This window comes from Rhinoraja longicauda, chromosome 8, assembly GCF_053455715.1.
Source record: "Rhinoraja longicauda isolate Sanriku21f chromosome 8, sRhiLon1.1, whole genome shotgun sequence".
Lineage (NCBI taxonomy): Eukaryota > Metazoa > Chordata > Chondrichthyes > Rajiformes > Arhynchobatidae > Rhinoraja > Rhinoraja longicauda.
The window spans coordinates 39,698,599-39,718,780 of NC_135960.1; the positions used below are offsets into that span (position 1 = coordinate 39,698,599).

The window sequence follows — 20,182 nt, forward strand, 5'->3', positions numbered from 1 at the left end:
CTCAAAAAGGTCACCCTCAGACTCTGAAAGAAAAATTCCCAGCCTATCCAACAAACCTCTCCCTTCAACTCAAGCCTGCAAGTCCAGGAGCATCTTGCTGAATCTCTACTGCATAATTTCCAACTTAATGTTGCTCTAGCTGGGTGACCAGAACAGCACACAGTATTCCAAGTGTGATCTCTAAAGACTTGTTCACGGAGCATGACTGCACAAGAGCAAGAACAGCGATTAATATGACCCAAGAAGCAAAAAATGGGAACAAACTGTCCTTACTGCAAATACAGATATTAATAGCTAAACCTTTGAATGAAAATTTAAAAAACTATGCACCATCAATGCATCAATCTGTTTGTCTATCTGCCAAGTCAAAACATAGCTGCCACAAAACTGCAGTTTCTCAAGTTTGCTCTGCAGAACCTATCTAGGCAGCAGAATTATTAGTGAATTCCATGCAATTGTTCAATCAGAGCCACCACATTCTGACTTCTCAGTGTCCACAGCCAAGTTTCTAACAGGTTCCATGAATCAAGTGTTTAGTTGCCCGCTTTCCCTAAGTATTCAGCCTAATGGGAGTTGAACTGGGTGGAAAAGAGGTACAGTTTGAAAATGGCATCTGACAAAACACTATCAAACCTCACTGGGATATTATCCACATATAGCATTTATTTGTTTTTCTCCCATTTCTCCTATCTGGGCATCACCAGTAAGGGCAGCATTTGTTACTTATCCCTAATTGCTCTTGGGAAGGTGGTGGTGAATTGCCTTATTGAACAATTGCCGCTGGTGAAGGTAACCCTACAGCATTGTTGACAATGGTGCTCCAATATTAAGACTCCATAAAACAATGACATTTATTTGCGATAGCATGGTGTGTAACTTTGGACTAAAACACAAATGATGATCTTCTCATGCATTTATTGCCTTAGTCCTTCTTGGTGGAGAAGACTAAGCGTCCAGTGGTGGAAGAAATGAATGACAGGTTAGTTGAGGGGGTACCAATCAAATGGGCTGCTCTGCCATATGTTTCTTGAGAGTTGCCATTGCTGCACCTTTCCACACTCTGAACTTGCAGATGGTGGAAAGACTTGGAGCGCCAGGAGATGAGTCACTCAGCATCCAACCTTTACTTATAGCCACCATATATATGCCTGTGGTTGGTCTAGTTGAGATTCTAGTCAATGTTGATCCCAGGATATTGATGATGCAGGACAAATCAATAGTATTCTCATTGAATGACAAGGGTTAAAGTTTCTATTAATATCTTGGACTCCTAAATTTCAATTTAAAAAGGACCATTACACACATTCATAATTTCCATTGCTTTCATGCAGCCACCAAAACAATAGTCAGCAGACCAAAGAGAGTTAAACAGAATACCAGCATTGACAGCCTTAGGCAAGCATAACCAAAATATCCAGGGAATTCATGCTGGAAAAATTAAATTGCCCCATTTGTGACTATATTTCATAAACATTCTGTTCAATGGCAAGGTGAAACCCAAACAAATTTCCCAGAGTAAGATGAAACAAATTGCCTGCCACCACATCTCTGCCAGTAGAGCTGTTGTCCAGATTTTCTAAAATTTGGTTCCAAGTTTGATTTAATTCTATGAAGGGTTCGCACATAATCAGGATAAAGGTTGGATCATCATCAGTTACACAAGTAGAAGCTAGACATAGAACAACATTATTTACAATCGAGGATGAAAGAATGCACTGAAGTACTTCAATATGAGTATTTTTGACTGGTGTTGACCTGGAACAAGAAATATATCTCTTACATACGCTTCAGAAAATTAATGCTGCTGGATAGAATTGATCATTGACTTTTTCAAATACATGCTTTAAGACAATTACAAGCTTGCCAATCAAAATATTCATGACCAGTTGCCTAGATGTACCAGTGAGGACTTGATGGAAAGAGGTATCATCTAATTGGGAATAATAACCTTGTGTTGCTTGTGGCTTTTTCACTACATCATGTGGAATGGAAATCCTTTGTGGATATCAGGCCAAATACAATTAACCACTACACCTTTGCATGGAGGAGGACCTAAATGCATTGGATCAAATAGTAATGAGAGAGAATCGGTAATGGCACAGTGACACAGCTAGTAGAGTTGCTGCCTAATAGAACCAGAGACTGAGGTTTGATCATGGCCTCGGTGTGGAGTTTGTACATTCTCGGTGTGACGCATGGGTTTCTCCAGATGTCCTGATTTCTTCCCACAACCCAAAGACTAGCGAGTTTGTGAGTCATTGGCCTTTGTAAAATTGTCTTTTCTGTGAAGGGTGTGGATGACAAAGTGGGATAACATAGAACCAGTATGAATGATCAACAGTCAGTGTGAACTTGATGGGTCAAAGGGCCTGTTTCTATTCTGTGAGACAGATTATATATATTTTTTTAATGTTTATTGTCAATAGGGGGCATTTGATGAGTACAAAAGCAGAGGATACGTGGTATCCATGTTCTTTGAGATCTGCAAGAAGTTCAAGCCCATATCCATAGAGGGTTTCCAAATTATAATATCTCCCACTATGCCATTAAACACTGGGGTACAGGAACTACATACTGTCCAGTTAATCTTTCACTTTCCCAATTTTCTCAGGAGACTCAAAGACATTCAGCCGCAACTCTTCTTACTATATAGGCTGCAAATATTTATGTGCCATTGGTTCTCAAACTGATTGGTTGGGAACTAAGTAAGGTGGATATCAATAAATGACAAAGGATTGCAAAGGATTAATGGATAAATAAAACTATTCCAGTTGGAGTTCAACCTGAATGTACGGGAGGTCATCCATTTCTTAATATGGTACTGTACGAGCCATTGAAGAATGAAAGGATTTAGGGATCATGTGCATAAATTCAAAGGGCAATCTAAGACACAATTGAAATATTCAATATTATCTTTGAATGTGGTGGATGGGAGGTATAAGCATTCAAAACCTGAATAAATTGCTTCATTAAACAGAGCATTAATCAGAACCCAATTGGACATACAGCATCTAGTTTTTAAGCAGCAAACCACAGGACACAAACATTGGCCATGAAAGTGATGCAGTCGTGACAAGAATTCATTCAGTGGTTCAATTACAATAGGCTGAAGAAATTTGCATCAAATGAGTTTAATAGATTGGGACTTATCTCACCAAGGTACTTCAAAATAAAAAATGACAAATGCTGGAACCTAAACATAAATATGTAATAAAACAAAATGAAAGGAAATAGTGTCAGAAGGAACTGCAGATGCTGGCTTAGTGGCAGGTTAAGTAGCCTCAGTGGAAAAATAAATTACAGATGAAAATCTGACCCGTGAATAATTCCAACATTTTAAATTCTTATTTAAGTTATTTTAATTGACTATCATTCAATTTTTTCTGCCAAGGAAATCCGGAATAAAAATTGGAATTATCTCCTGCAACCCATACTGATCATTGCACCAATTGCACCAATTGCATCTTCCAATTTGGGTTCATAGATCTTTCTGGCTTTTAAGTCATATTGTTTAATAGGACATATGTGGAATTAAGAGATAACTTCAGAATTAAGGGACAAAAGTTTAAGGGTAACATGAGGGGTAACTTCTTTACTCAGAGGGTGGTGGCTGTGTGGAATGAGCTTCCGGTGGAAGTGGTGGAGGCAGGCTCGATTTTATTATTTAAGAGTAAATTGGATAGGTATATGGATGGGAGGGTGTTGGATGTTAAACCGAAACTGTTTAGATGTGCTCTTATACTGACGTCACTACCGGTGTACCAGATATAAAATGCATATGAAAACAAAATAAAAGTCTTCTCTTCCGGTTAAAGCAACACCGACGTATGAGAGCATGTGTGTTTATTCCTCCGAAGAATAAAAGCATAATACCGACTATCCTGCCCTTGAGATGCAAACGCCAACAGGTTATTGGCCCAGGAGAGATGGTGGAAGCCGATGGAACAGATTATGCTTCGATGGAGATGAAAAGAATTACGAATTATGGGAAACAAAGTTTTTAGGCCACCTGCGGCTACAAGGCTTAAAGTCAACAATTCTGAACGAGCCGGCTACCGACGAAGAAGACGACGGGGAAGCCGAGAAAAACGAAAAAGCCTATGCCGAGCTGATACAAGTGCTAGACGACAAAAGTTTGTCGCTCATTATGAGAGAAGCGGCGGACGACGGGAGAAAAGCATTGCAGCTACTGAGGAGCCATTACGCGGACACAGGGAAGCCGCGAGTGATCGGCCTCTACACCGAGCTGACGTCGCTGAAAAAGGCCATAAACGAAAGTGTAACAGAATACATTATTCGTGCAGAAACGGCGATTACAGCACTAAGAAAAGCAGGAGAGACTCTTAGTGACGGGCTGCTGATTGCCATGATTCTGAAAGGCTTGCCAGAGACATTTAAGCCATTTGCCATCCACATAACACAGGGTGATGAGAAGACAACTTTTGGTGAGTTTAAGACCAAGTTGAGAAGCTACGAGAGCACTGAAAGATTTAGCGGCACGGTAGCGCAGCGGTAGAGTTGCTGCTTTACAGCGAATGCAGCGCCGGAAACTCAGGTTCGATCCTGACTACGGGTGCTGCACTGTAAGGAGTTTGTACGTTCTCCCCGTGACCTGCGTGGGTTTTCTCCGAGATCTTCGGTTTCCTCCCACACTCCAAAGACGTACAGGTATGTAGGTTAATTGGCTGGGTAAATGTAAAAATTGTCCCTAGCGGGTGTAGGATAGTGTTAATGTACGGGGATCGCTGGGCAGCACGGACTTGGAGGGCCGAAAAGGCCTGTTTCCGGCTGTATATATATGATATGATATGAGTGACGACAACATAATAAAAGCAAGAGGCTGGGTGAAAGAAAGGACTAAAGGCTCAGAGAAGACATTCACCTGCTACAACTGCGGTCAGACGGGACACAAAGCGTGGGAATGCAGCGGAGAGCGCAGCGGTAAAGAACAGAGACAGTGGTGCAGTTTTTGCAAGAGCCCCACTCATAAGGAGGCAAACTGCAGAAAGGAAAAGCGAGACAACGTGAAACAAGCATCCGACTCCAACGACCACACATTTGTATTCAAAATAAATGACTGCCAGGCAAGTGAAGAGACTCGTAAAGGGCTTATGGTCGACACGGGCGCAACGTCACACACAATCACAGACATTGAAAAGTTTAAGAACTTTGATGAGACTTTCCAGCCCGCCAAACACTTCATCGAGCTGACGGGACAAGGACGAGCGGTGTCGCACAGAGGAAAGGCGAAGCAGAGGTGTACCTGAGAGACAGCGAGGGCCGTCGTGTGAGGACGACGCTGAGAAAGGCGTTGTACATCCCATCATTCCCACAGGACATCTTCTCTGTCAAGGCAGCAACGACCACCGGAGCTTCAGTGATCTTTCGCCAAGGCAGCAACGAGCTCATCCACAAGAACGGTACCAAGTTCGACATTAAGGAGTACGACAGACTATACTATCTAAACACTGTAAGTCATAAAACTAATGACGGATGTCACGGGTGTTATGATATTCAAACATGGCACGAGATACTTGGTCACTGTAACTATGATGATGTATCACAGTTAGAGAGGGTAACAGAGGGCATGAAAATCAAAGGTAAAGTTGATAAGTCCAAACTCAACTGTGAGGTCTGTATAAAAGGCAAATTTGCACAGAGCAGGAACAGAGAGCCAGATGTAAGGGCTAAAGAAGCACTTGAGTTAGTGCATACTGATTTGGCTGGCCCTATAGAGCCAGAGGCAAAAGATGGATACAAATACATACAAACTTTCACAGATGACTACTCAGGAGAAGTGTTTGTTCACTTCTTGAAAACAAAACGTGACACTATAAAAGCTACAGAAAAGTTCATAGCGGACGCGGCCCCCTATGGAAAAATTAAGTGCATAAGATCTGATAATGGCACAGAGTTCACAGCAGCAGATTTCCAATCATTGCTCAGTAGAAATGCCATAAGGCATGAAACCTCCGCACCTTACTCCCCCATCAAAATGGGACAGCTGAGAGAAACTGGAGAACGCTATTTGAAATGGCAAGGTGCATGCTACTCGAGAGTAACCTACCGAAAGAATTGTGGACATATGCTGTAATGACTGCTGCAGTAATCCGCAACAGATGCTACAACAAACGTGTTGGTCAGACTCCACACTACATGGTGACAGGCAGAAAGCCTAATCTTTCAAAAATGAAGAAGTTTGGATCAGTCTGTTTCTCATACAAACAAGTCAAAAAGAAGTTAGACTCAAGATGTGAAAAAGGGATTTTTGTAGGTTATGACAAAAACAGCCCTGCATACTTAGTCTACTACCCAGAGACAGGGCGAGTTCTCAAAAACAGACTAGTGAAGTTCATAACAAAAAGTGTAACTGAATGCCAAACTCAGACAGATATGGAGATGAGTGATGATGACCATCCTGGGAAGAGATTAACATCCCCCAGACCGAACGCAGAGGTGACTGATCAGGGTCCAGAAGTGACACTGAAGTCACACACGGATACTACTGAGAGTGATAGCAACACTCAAACTGGACAGGGTGAAAATAGTCAGAGCACACGCTATCCTAAGAGAGAAAAGAAAAGCCCACAGTACTTATGAGACTATGAGTGTAAAGTAAAAGAGGATGACCAGATAAATGTAAATGTAGACTACTGCTACAGAGTGATGTATAATGTTCCACAAACCTTCAAAGAAGCTATGAGCTCATCAAAATCTGACATTTGGGCTAAAGCCATGAAGGAGGAAATCAAATCTCTCAAAGAAAATGACACATACACTCTAATCACAATACCACAGGGCAAAAATGCAGTGGGGGGGAAGTGGGTATTTGCAGTAAAAGAATCTTCAGATAAGACTGAGACATACAAAGCCAGGTATGTTGCAAAGGGGTATAGTCAAGTAGTAGGAATAGATTACAAGGAGACGTTTTCCCCAACAGCTAACATGACATCAGTGCGCAGTCTGATGCAGCTAGCAGCTCAGTACGATTTGGAATTACACCAGATGGATGTGAAAACAGCTTATCTACATGCTCCAATTGATTGTGAGCTGTATATTGAACAACCTGAAGGATTTGAAGTGAAAACAGACACAGGTAAAAAGCTGGTCTGCAAACTTAACAAATCACTGTATGGACTGAAACAGTCAGGACGGAACTGGAACAAGATGCTGCATGATCATCTCAGTAAAAATGGTTTCGCACAAAATCCAGCAGATCACTGCGTGTACAGTAAAGAGACTGAAAATGAGAGAATAATTCTGATCATGTGGGTTGACGACCTAATTATTGCTGCCAGTGATAAAGAATCTCTCAATGGTGTGAAAGAAATGCTAAGTGCAAAGTTTAAGATGAAAGATCTTGGGAAACTTAGACATTTTCTAGGCATTGATTTTTCACAGACAGAGGGAGAAATAAAAATGAACCAAAAGAGGTACATAGCAAAAATACTGGAGAAGTTTGGAATGTCTGACTGTAAAACAAGGTCAACTCCATGTGAACAGAAACAAAACTTTTATGATGATGATGAGCCTGTTAATCCAACACAATACAGGGAAGTGGTAGGCAGCTTGATATATGTGATGACATGTACAAGGCCTGATTTAAGCTGGATTGTCAGTAAACTGTCACAATATCTAGCAGAGCCTAAAGAACAACATAGGATAACTACCAAACATGTGTTGAGGTACTTAAAGGGTACTATAAACCAGGAGCTGTGTTACAAGAAAAGAGAGGAAAAACTCAAACTTGTTGCATACAGTGACGCTGACTGGGCGGCAGATCAAAATGACAGGCGAAGCACAACAGGATATTGTTTTAGTTTGTCTGAAAATGGGCCTGTTATTTCATGGAAATCCAAGAAACAGCAGACAGTAGCCTTATCCACATGTGAAGCCGAATATATGGCAATGGCGGCTACTACACAAGAGAGCTTGTATCTTGTGCAGCTATTGAAAGGAATGGACAAAGATTGCCAGTACGAGCCAGTGAAAATATTTGAGGACAATCAAGGTGCGATTGCATTATCAAAGAACCCAGTGAACCGACAAAGATGCAAACATATCGACATTAGGTATCATTTCATTCGGTCTGCACGCAGTGATAAGAAAGTAATCATTGAGTATTGTCCAACAGCAGACATGGTTGCAGATATATTAACTAAGCCTGCAACAAAGTTTAAAACTGAGAAATTCAGGGATTATATGTTTGGAGTGTAAAATCATAACAACAAAATTATTTTTTTTTGAAAGGTTGAACACTGTAAATGTGTAAAATGTGGTGATACAGAGAATGTAATCAGATTAAGTTATGTTGTATATGTTGTTAAATGTAATGCACAGCATAAGAGCAAGTGGGGGTGTTGGATGTTAAACCGAAACTGTTTAGATGTGCTCTTATACTGACGTCACTACCGGTGTACCAGATATAAAATGCATATGAAAACAAAATAAAAGTCTTCTCTTCCGGTTAAAGCAACACCGACATATGAGAGCATGTGTGTTTATTCCTCCGAAGAATAAAAGCATAATACCGACTATCCTGCCCTTGAGATGCAAACGCCAACAGAGGGGATTGGAGGGTTATGGTCTGAGAGCAGGTAGATGAGACTAGGTCAGAGAAAGTGGTCGGCGTGGACTGGTAGGGCCGAACGGGCCTGTTTCCGTGCTGTAATTGTTATATGGTTATATGGTTATAAGATACAGATCACCCATTATCTAATTAAGACATGGAAATGACTGTGGGACTGACAAAATGATTCCTATGTACTATGGCAGCAATAAACTCAAGTTCTTGAAAGATTCAAAGCCCGAGGGCTATTGTGTTTAGTTTTCACAACTTATTCTTCTGTTACTAATAAAGATGCTCTCCAAGTATTCAAGACAATTACCATCCCTATAGCACACATAAACACACACTCTGGTCATAAGATACTGACCAAAAGCTGGGCCTCCAGGATAATCATCCTTAAACAGAATAATTGTGACTAGTAACACCATGAGGTTTTTCATTTAAACCCATCGGTTCTCTTGCAATGTGCAAAATATTTCACAAATACATACAAGATTGATTATAAGTATACGAAGTTGAGCAAATGTAATCTGTTTTTTCGTGTTCACCTTTGAATGCTTGCTCAGCAAATGCTTTCTTGAATCTGTAGGGGGATCAGAAAGGTAGCTTTGCTGTCTGGCTTCAGCAAGTGCTCTCTGGCTGGGACCATCTTTTTTACATTCTCTGTGGCCCTTATAACCTGTTTGAAATGGGAATAGCGATTAACTTCAAATATAGAGTTCCCTGGAAAGTGCCTAACAATTTAAAAATGAACTTGCTAATTGTTTGGAAATTAAAATACATATTTAAAGTAAAGCCCACAAAAACATCACAGAAAATCATGATTCAGATCATTTTTCAGAAATGCAACACCCCCCTCAACCCTTGCAATGCAAGGGTCACCAATATAAATTTCTATTCTGTTCATTTTTTAAAATAAAAATAATGTTTTATTTGCAAATGACATTCATTGTAAGTGTATTTTCTTCTTCCTTAAGAGACAGAGGAGCCAGCACTGCCCTCGCAGCTGCGGCTTGCCTGCAGTCCGTCTGTCTTTTGTGTTTTTTGTTGTTTTAGTATGAATTGTAGTTTTAATATGGTGTAGTGTTTGTATGTTATGTGGGGGGGGGGGGGGGGGGGGGGGGGTGGGAGGGAATGGGAACTGTAAAATTCTCTCTCCCGAACGGAGACCCGACCTTTATTTCTGTGTCGTGTCTCCGTTCCCGCTGCGGCCTACCACCGGCCATGCACCTGGGACCACCTGGGCTCTGGTTCGCAGAGCCCGCGGCCCGGACTAACCGCCTGCGGCCCTGGCCGCCTTTAGATGCTGCGGGAGCGGCTGCGACTCATCTCCGGAGGCTCCAGCGTGGGCCGCGTGGACGTCGGAAGCCCGCAGGCCCCTGGGTGGGGGCCTACATCGGGAGCACCAGCAGCGGCAGCGACAGCGTCTTCGCCCGCCCCGAATCGCGGGGCTTGGGTCGGCCCGCCGCAGACCTTTCACTGTCCGGCGCGGCCTGGAATAGGCCGCGGAACTTTCACCACCCGGCGGGGGCTTCAATGTCGGGAGCCCCGACCGCCCCGACGTGGCAACTCCAACAGCCTGACCGCGGGAGAAGACGGCAGGGAAGAGAAAAAGACATTCTGGCCTTCCATCACAGTGAGGAGGGACTGGAGGAGACTCGCTGTGATGGATGTTTCTTTTTGTTTGGTGTTAGTTTATGATTGTATGTGTTATTGCATTTTTATTGATTATTCTTAATGGTCTTATTGTTGAACTGCGGGTAATGTTTCATTTCACTACACATTTATGTGTATGTGACAAATAAACGACTATTGAGTTAGGCATCACAGAAGTGCCTCATGTTAGACCAACCTGGTTAAGTTACAAAATGAGTGTTTGTTCAATTTTACCAATTGGGGCTCAGAGGGCGAGGCTGGAATCTGGTGTAGTGGTACTGAAATGGATCGTTATTAATACTTAACTAAAACAGTGGAGGTTGTGAATTTCATTGCTGTTCTTGCAGGATCCCAATAATTTCAGTGGGAAGACCAGGAAAGTATAACCATGTCCCAACAAAAGGGCAGATATCCAACTGTGCACCAAGTTTATTCAGGAGTTTCCATTCCCTAAGAACTGAAATTGTGTGGTATATCAGTATTCATCTTGAAAAATGGATACCACTTAGTCCAGAATGTATTTTCCTCACTCACTTTTACCTTTATTGTCACATTCTAAAGGGCAAAGCATGTATACTCTGGATCAGTGCATAAAACAAGGATACCCAACTTCCCTGTAAATGCTCTAAAGAACTGGGGATTCGGAATGAATGAATAGATATAGACAGGATCAGAAGATGTGGAATCCTAAAAAGACCCTGTTAGGAATTATATACAGGCCTCCGTATAGTACTCAAGATGTAGGCACATAGGAGAATAAATCATCTAATTAAATGAAATTGAACACAGCAAACACCTTCACAATTGTTCACTTAAAAATAAATGTTCTCTAAAAGAATATATTATTACTGTGCTTTGATTTCAGACATCCAAATTCTGTGGTAAATTAATATAGCTCAGTTTAAAATGACTAGTGATTTAAATATAAGTAGCTGAAACCTGATAATATTTGCAAACAAATACCCAATTTATTTTGCTTGCTGAATAAGCAATAAAAATGAGAATTAAATGAATATTTTGTAGAACAAAATTGCTAGGTCTTATTCGACATCTTGTTAAATCAGGTTTCATTTTCAATCAACTGTGAATTCTAATCATAACTTTCAGTGCTGTCCTACAAAAATTTACTGTGGAGACATTTTCTCAAGCTATTGCCTCCTGTCTTTCAAATAAATTATCACTTTGACTTAAATATTATACACCTGATCACAACACATAATTTATCCTAAAACAAGGATGTGGAAGTAGGCATGAAGTGGTGCATTATACCTTAACAGCCTATTTCACATTAAATGCATCCACTTAATTAGTACCTGAGTTAGCAACAACTGACACGTCACATCCACTCTCCATGCCATGCAAAGTGGCTTGTAAACTTGATACCTGTAAATAAATATTTAAATTGAATTAAAATAAAATTCCATCTTCTGTAGTGTTGATGCAGGAATAGTTTACAGTTTTTCTACAAAAATTATTGACAATATATTCAAGGGCTATTGACAATATGTTATTGATAAAAGGACCATTAAAAAATAACTAACATTGGTCTTAAGTATTTCCAATGCAGAGAATATAAAATCATACTTCAGCTTGAACCTGAATGATTCAGCTCATGGGGCTGATGTTCAAATGTGATTACTTAGACTATCATCTAGATTCGTTTTCAAAGTGGCAGGCCCAAGCCATAACACCCCCACCACCATGTTTCACAAATGAGATGGTATGCTTCAGATCTTGGGCAGTTCCTTCTCTCCTCCATACTTTGCTCTTGCCATCACTCTGATATGTTAATCTTCGGCTCATCTGTCCACAATACCTTTTTCCAGAACTGTGGTTGCTCTTTTAAGTACTTCTTGGCAAACTGTAACCTGGCCATCCTATTTTTGCAGCTAACCAGTGGTTTGCATCTTGCAATGTAGCCTCTGTATTTCTGTTCATGAAGTCTTCTGCGGACAGTGGTCATTGACAAATCCACACCTGACTCCTGAAGAGTGTTTCTAATCTGTTGTACAGGTGTTTGGGGATTTTGCTTTACTACAGCGAGAATTCTTCTGTCATCAGCTGTGGAGGTCTTCCTTGGCCTACCAGTTCCTTTGCGTTTAGTAAGCTCACCAGTGCTCTCTTTCTTCTTAATGATATTCCAAACTGTTGATTTTGGTAAGCCTAAGGTTTGGCTGATGTCTCTAACGGTTTAATTCTTGTTTCTCCGTCTCTAATGGCTTCTTTGACTTTCATTGGCACAACTTTGTTCTTCATGTTGATAAACAACAAAAAAGGTTTCCGAAGGTGATGGAACTACTGGAGGAAAGACTATGTGAGGCATTTAAACACACCTGAGCAATTACTAACACCTGTGAAGCCATGTGTCCCAAACATTATGGTGCCCTGAAATGGGGAGACTATGTATAAACACAGCTGTGATTTTTACATGGTGAAACCAAAATGTATAAAAATACCCTTCAATAAAATCTGACAATGTGCACTTTCACCACATGTGATTTTTTTCTATTTCAAATCTCAAATTGTGGAATACAGAGGCAAATAAACAAATGATGGGTCTGGTAGAGCATCATCAGAGAAGACACCCAGCAACTGGTGATGTCCATGAAAAACAGACATCAAGCAGTCATTGCATGCAAAGCATATGCAACAAAATACTAAACATGACTACTTTCATTTACATGGCATTGCTGTGTCCCAAACATTATGGTGCCCTGAAAGTACCCCTCTGTCAGTGGATCATCAACTTCCTGACGGACAGGAAGCAGCATGTGAGGCTGGGAAAGCACATCTCCGACCCACAGACCCTCAGCATAGGATCACCGCAAGGCTGCGTACTCTCCCATCTCCTTTACTCTCTCTACACCAACGACTGCATCTCCACAGACTCCAGTGTCAAGCTCCTCAAGTTTGCTGATGACACTACCCTGATTAGACTGATCCAGCATGAGGAGGAATCAGATGGGAAGTGACTCAGCTGGCGTCCTGGTGCCATCGTACAACATAGAAAATAGGTGCAGGAGTAGGCCATTCGGCCCTTCGAGCCTGCACCGCCATTCAATATGATCATGGCTGATCATCCAACTCAGTGTCCTGTACCATCTTCTCTCCATACCCCCTGATCCCTTTAGCCACAAGGGCCACATCTAACTCCCTCTTAAATATAGCCAATGAACTGGCCTCAACTATCCTCTGTGGCAGAGAATTCCACAGATTCACCACTCTCTGTGTGAAAAAAAACATTCTCATCTCGGTCCTAAAAGACTTCCCCCTTATCCTTAAACTGTGACCCCTTGTTCTGGACTTCCCCAACAATCTTCCTGCATCTAGCCTGTCCAACCTTTTAAGAATTTTGTAAGTTTCTATAAGATCCCCCCTCAATCTTCTAAATTCCAGCGAGTACAAGCCGAGTCTATCCAGTCTTTCTTTTCATATGAAAGTCCTGCCATCCCAGGAATCAATCTGGTGAACCTTCTCTGCACTCCCTCTATGGCAAGAATGTCTTTCCTCAGATTAGGAGACCAAAACTGTACGCAATACTCCAGGTGTGATCTCACCAATGCCCTGTACAACTGCAGTAGAACCTCCCTGCTCCTATACTCAAATCCCCTCGCTATGAATGCCAACATACCATTCGCTTTCTTCGCTGCCTGCTGCGCCTGCACATGCAACCTGGAGCTCAATGCTCTCAAGACAGTGGAACTAATTGTAAACTTTTGAAGAGCTCCCCCTTCCCTCCCCCCACTCACCATCAACAACACCATAGTCACATCTGTGGAGTCATTTAAGTTCCTTGGAACCATCATCTCCAGGGACCTTAAATGGGGGGCCACCATCGACTCCAAAGTCAAAAAGGCCCAACAGAGGATATACTTCCTGCGGCAACTGAGGAAACACAATCTGCCACAGGCAATGATGGTCCAATTCAATTCTGCTATCATTGAGTCTGTCCTCACCTTCTCCATCATGGTCTGGTTTGGCTCAGCCACCAAGCACGACATCCGGAGGCTGCAACGGATCGTTCGCACAGCTGAGAAGGTTGTTGGCTGCAACCTTCCCCCCATTGACGAACTGTATACGGAAAAGGCCAGGAAGCGAGCGGGCAAGATCATCTCTGACCCCTCTCACCCTGGCCACAAACTCTTTGAAGCACTTCCCTCTGGAAGTCGACTCCACTGTCAAAGCAGCCAAAGCCAGACATAAAAACAGCTTTTTTCCACGAGTGATAGTTCTACTCAATAACCAAAGTCTGTAGTCTCTTTTTTGCTCTGGTTTATTTTCACTCACATGTTTAGACCGTAGTGGTGTATCCTTATTGTTTTGATGTGTTTATGCTTTATTCTTAATTGTTAACTGTATGTTTGTGTTGTCATTTGTGAGCGGAGCACCAAGGCACATTCCTTGTATATGCATTCTTGGCCAATAAACATTCATTCATTCATTCATTCATTCATTCATTCATTCATTCATTCATTCATTCATTCGTTCATTCAAATGGGGGGACTATGTATAAACACTGCTGTAATTTCTACATGATGAAACCAAAATGCATACAAATGGCCTTTATTAAAATCTGACAATGTGCACATTTTATCTATTACAAATCTCAAATTGTGGAGTACAGAGGCAAATAAATAAATGATGGGTCTTCGTCCCAAACATTATGGCGGGCACTGTATGTGCTGGTAGATTAACTGGCTACTGCAAAATTATGCATGACCATGTATGTGGCAGGAGAATTGGAGGTAGGGAAGTTGATTGGCATATGAGAGAGAATAGATTGTAGGAAAATGAAAGAGTTGTCTGATGAGAATTGCTCTGCTGGGAGCTAGGATATTCTCAATGAACCAGATGGGCACCTTCTATCTATGATATTGTGACACCTGTACAGAAGGGATTCACCAGAAGGTTACCTAGGCTTGAAAGCTTCAGTAATAGGGAGATTTAGATAGGCTGGCACTTTTTTCTTTGGAGCATAGGAGACCGAGAGTGAATTATTGGGGTGTATAAGATCATGACAGCAGGGTAAAGTGAATGCTCACAATCTTTTTCCCAAAATTAGAGGGCAAAGGATGATGACTCCATAACACCCATTTTCAATTTAATGATACAAAACTTTGCCATCTGGAGTTAATGATGGCAAGAGCTGGGGCTGCTCTCTCCCCAACACATGTTATCAGACTGACAGCTCGAAAGTCTAAGGTCTACCCTATGTGAGATGTGGGACATAATCAGACTTAACCATCTGCCATCGCAATTAGATTTGATAAATGAATTTATGTTTATGTAGTCCTTAGCTTGTATGACCAAAAACCAACATCTTTTCTAAACATTCAATATCCCTGGAACATTATCACTTTCTAAGTGGAACAAATTTGAAATTATATATTCACCTTTCAGTGTGTTTCATTTGTATCTAACAGGTCCTCTTTAATAGGTTCTAATATAATTGCCACATAAAATTGTTTTCTTGAGATTTTTACTTGAATGTTTTGTAGGTATAAATGAAAGTGTCGCAAGGGTAGTAAGCTTTTAAATTATGTTTCTATAATTTAGAGCTTAACTTCTATTGATTATATGAAATCAGATCTGAAATTACCTGCATAAGAGCTCTGTCTTTTTCCAAGCTTGTCAGCATTTTATGTTTCAGTGCAGTATTATATTTTTCTGTGATCTTCCTTAGGGTAGGTTCAAACATTGCATAGTGCTTCTTCAGCCTAAAAAATCACAAGCAGATCAAGATCACAAAATAGTTTCCAATTCCCCTGAAAGTACTGAAAGAAAATGTTCATAAATGCCCAGAGGTGTTCTCAAGATTGAGTTTCTAAAATGCCTGGTGAACTCTGAGAAAAACAAAACAAAATAAGGCCATCATATGTACTTTAAGAAAAATGTCACAGATCTGTAAGGAACTGTTATTATTATAACACTTGGTGGCGCTACCAGCAGTGGCTGCCCCGCCAACAGTCTGTCTGTCCTTTCTTCTTTTTGTTAGTTTCATTATGTGGTAAAAAGTATGTTTTAATGTTCCGTGGTTTGTTTTATGTGGACGGTGGAGGGGAGGTTGGGGGATTTTTTTTTTTCAATCTCTTACCTCGATGGAGATGTGATTTTATTCCTCATCGTATCTCCGTCCCCACTGCGGCCTAACATCGTGGATTTGACGGCCTTTACTGGAGACCGACCCGGCGCTCCAAGTCGCAGGAGTCTGCGGGACTTTAATATCACGGAGCTTGTGATCCCTTTGACGGGGATCGAAGCTCCAACCGCGGGGCCTGTGGACTTTAACGTCGTGAAGCCCGCGGTCTCTGGTAAGAGGAGGCTCGGGAGCTCCATGCCGCGGAGAGAGTTTCAACTGCCCCAACGTGGGAGTTTCGATCACCCCGACGGGGGCTTCGATTGTCAGCTGCTGGGGCTTTGATCGCCCCAACTGCGGATGGTTTGACAGCCCCAACCGCGGGAGAACAAAGAGGAAGTAGATTGAACTTTATTGCCTTCCCTCTTCACAGTGAGGAATGTGGAATCCACTGTGATGGATGTTTATGTTACCTTTCATGTGGTTGGGTGTCTTGTTGCTTTTCACTTAGTATGGCTGTATGGTAACTCTAGAGTGATCTTCTAGAGGTGTACAAAATCATGAGAGGAATAGATCGGGTAGATGCACAAAGTCTCTTGCCCAGAGTAAGTGAATCAAGGAACAGAGGACATAGGTTTAAGGTGAAGGGGAAAAGACTTAATAGGAAATCTGAGGGGTAACATTTTCACACGAAGGATGGTGGGAGTATGGAACAAACTGCCAGTTGAGGCTGGGACTATCCCAATGTTTAAGAAACAGTTAGACAGATACATGGACAGGACAGGTTTGGACAGATATGAACCAAACGCGGGCAGGTGGGACTAGTGTAGCTGGGACTAGTGTAGCTGGGACATGTCGGCCGGTGTGGCCGTTGGGCCGAAGGGCCTGTTTTCACGTTGTATCACTCTACGACTATAAAGAAATCCTCTCCACATTCACTCGATCCAGGCCTTTTGCAATTCAGTAATTTTCAATGAGGTCCCCCCCTCATGCTTCTACACACCAGAATATAGGCCCAGTGCCTTCAAACGATTGTCATCTGTTAACCCAATCATTCCAGGGATCATTCTCGTAAACCTCCTCTGGACCCTCCCCAATGCTAACACATCCTTCCTCAGATATAGGGCCCAAAACTGCTAACAAAAACTGCTAGTATATCTGCATCAGTAGAAAAGTGAAATACTTTTATTTGATTCATTCCTGCCATCCCTTTGTGTTTCTTGTCGCTTGTCAATTAATGGGCCTCAAATTATTAAAATACTGCTTCACCGTGTAATATGATGCTTGCTAATAGTTTGAAGATACTTGCTAAATCATTTGAATAAAACACAACTGTGTGAAATACATTGTACTGGAAACATTATTCTCAAAACAATGTTTATTTTAATTAAATATTGTCCTAATTCTTAAAACAAATATAGCATTTTATATTATTTATATAATTCCTGAGTAGAATTGCTTTGCAGATAGAACAATATATTATTTACTGGTATGTGATATATTGACTGTTATATAATCGTTCACTAAGGCTGAAATACAATTTTACTTCATCAAAATATTATCGGAATTCAGGCAACCTTTGGGTTAAAAAAATTCACCCTCACACAATTCACAAATAACTACCTAAAAACTTCAGATGCAAAATAAGTTTCACTCACAGAATTTATGTTAAAAAACATGAGTTTTTATCGACTCACATTTCTTGATGCATGCAATTTTCAGTTACGAAAGTTATATTGCCCATTTTCTAGGAAAATAATACCCCAATGCCCAATGACACAATGATCACCTGTATTAGCTATACTTCCTTTCAGAAAATATTACATCAACATTTAAATTGAAATTGTACATCTGTGGTCTTTAAATTTTATGATGCATTTTCTTTAAATATTATTGATGTCTTTTTATGAAAACATTTAAATGGTAGAAAAGATGGTCCAAGCTTCAGGGAGGTAGGGACTATATAAAAATATTTAAAGAGATGAGCATATGATGAGAGGTTATTTTTGAAACAGCAATGATATGGGTACACTTGGCAAAGGGATAATAATGTTTGAGGGTTTTCTTCAGGAGATCACAAAACCTGGAACAATTGGGAGAAGTTGTAGAAGGAGCTGAAAGGAATAAAGAACTTCAGGTTTCTTGGCGTTAGTATTAGCAACAATCTCTCATGGACCAACCACACTGAAGCGACAGTGAAGAAGGCTTACCAAAACCTCTATTTCCTTTGGAGACTGAGCAAATTCAACATGTCCCCAATAACTCTTACAAACTTCCACAGAAGTACCATAGAAAGCATGTTGTCAGGATACATCAAAGCTTGGTTTGGGAACAGCTCTGCCCAAGATGGCAAGAAATTGCAGAGTTGTGGATGTTACCCAGTCGAACACACAAACCAGGCTCCCCACCATTAACTCCATCTACACTTCACGCTGCTTTGGAAAAGCAGCACTCATAATCAAAGACTTGTCCCACCTTGGTTATTCCTTCTCCCTGCTGCCACCGAGCAGAGGATAAGAAGCTTGAAAGCGAGCACCACCAGACTCTGAAACAACTTCTTGTCCTCTCACCAGGCTTCCGAATCGGACTATTAGCTATATGCCTGATTCATCTCTTCAGTCTGGAGAATACTTCAGTCTGGAGAAGGGTCTCGACCCGAAACGTCGTCCATTCCTTCTCTCCAGAGATGCTGCCTGACCCGCTGAGTTACTCCAGCATTTTATGTCTACCTTCAATTTGAACCAGCATCTGCAGTTATTTTCCTACACATATTTATGATTTGTATTATCTGATTTGATTGGATAACATGCAAAACAAAGCTTTTCACTGCACCTCAGCACAGTGACAACAATAAGTCTAAAACAAAACATTAGGTAAGGTTAGCCCAAGTTAATAGCAAACAAAGTTATTCTAAATAGATCACTCAGCAATAAAAACAGTGAAATCTGTGGTTGCTTCAGTGAGTATGATCCTTTAAAATGGTTTATTTCACAAAATGCTGGAGTAACTCTGCAGGTCAGGCAGCATCTCAGGAGAGAAGGAATGGGTGACGTTTCGGGTCGAGACCCTTCTTCAGACTGATGTCAGGGGGGCGGGAAAAAGGAAGGATATAGGTGGAGACAGGAAGATAGAGGGAGACTGGGCAGGGGGAGGGGAAGGGAGGGACAGAGGAACTATCTAAAGTTGGAGAAGTCAATGTTCATACCACTGGGCTGCAAGCTGCCCAAGCGAAATATGAGGTGCTGTTCCTCCAATTTCCGGTGGGCCTCACTGTGGCACTAGAGGAGGCCCATGACAGAAAGGTCAGACTGGGAGTGGGAGGGGTAGTTGAAGTGTTCAGCCACTGGGAGATCAGGTTTGTTAAGGCGGACTGAGCGAAGGTGTTGAGCGAAACGATCGGCGAGCCTGCGTTTGGTTTTGCCGATGTAAAGAAGTTGACATCTAGAGCAGCGGATACAATAGATGAGGTTGGAGGAGGTGCAGGTGAACCTCTGTCTCACCTGGAAAGACTGTTTGGGTCCTTGGATGGAGTTGAGGGGGGAGGTAAAGGGACAGGTGTTGCATCTCCAGCGGTTGCAGAGGAAAGTGCCCGGGGATGGGGTGGTTTGGGTAGGAAGGGACGAGTGGACCAGGGAGTTTCGGAGGAACGGTCTCTGCGGAACGCATAAAGGGCAGGGGATGGGAAGATGTGGCCAGCAGTGGGGTCCCGTTGTAGGTGACGGAAATGTTGGAGGATGATTTGTTGGATACGCTGGCTGATGGGGTGGAAGGTGAGAATGAGGGGGATTCTGTCCTTGTTACGAATGGGGGGAGGGGGAGGGGGAGCAAGAGCGGATCTGCGGGATGTAGAAGAGACCATAGTGATAGCCTCATCTATAATG

At 41.8% G+C, this 20,182-nt stretch overlaps 1 protein-coding gene across 1 annotated transcript in view; it reads right to left on the reverse strand.

Annotated features, from left to right (window-relative positions):
* Positions 1-20,182, reverse strand: part of spag16 (sperm associated antigen 16) — a 402,456-nt gene that overhangs the window by 348,312 nt on the left and 33,962 nt on the right. The window contains exons 7-9 of the mRNA XM_078403680.1: positions 15,825-15,942; positions 11,539-11,608; positions 9,118-9,248 (exon numbers count right to left, since the gene is read on the reverse strand). Coding sequence (XP_078259806.1) covers positions 9,118-9,248; positions 11,539-11,608; positions 15,825-15,942 — 319 coding nt within the window. The remainder of the gene's footprint in view (positions 1-9,117; positions 9,249-11,538; positions 11,609-15,824; positions 15,943-20,182) is intronic.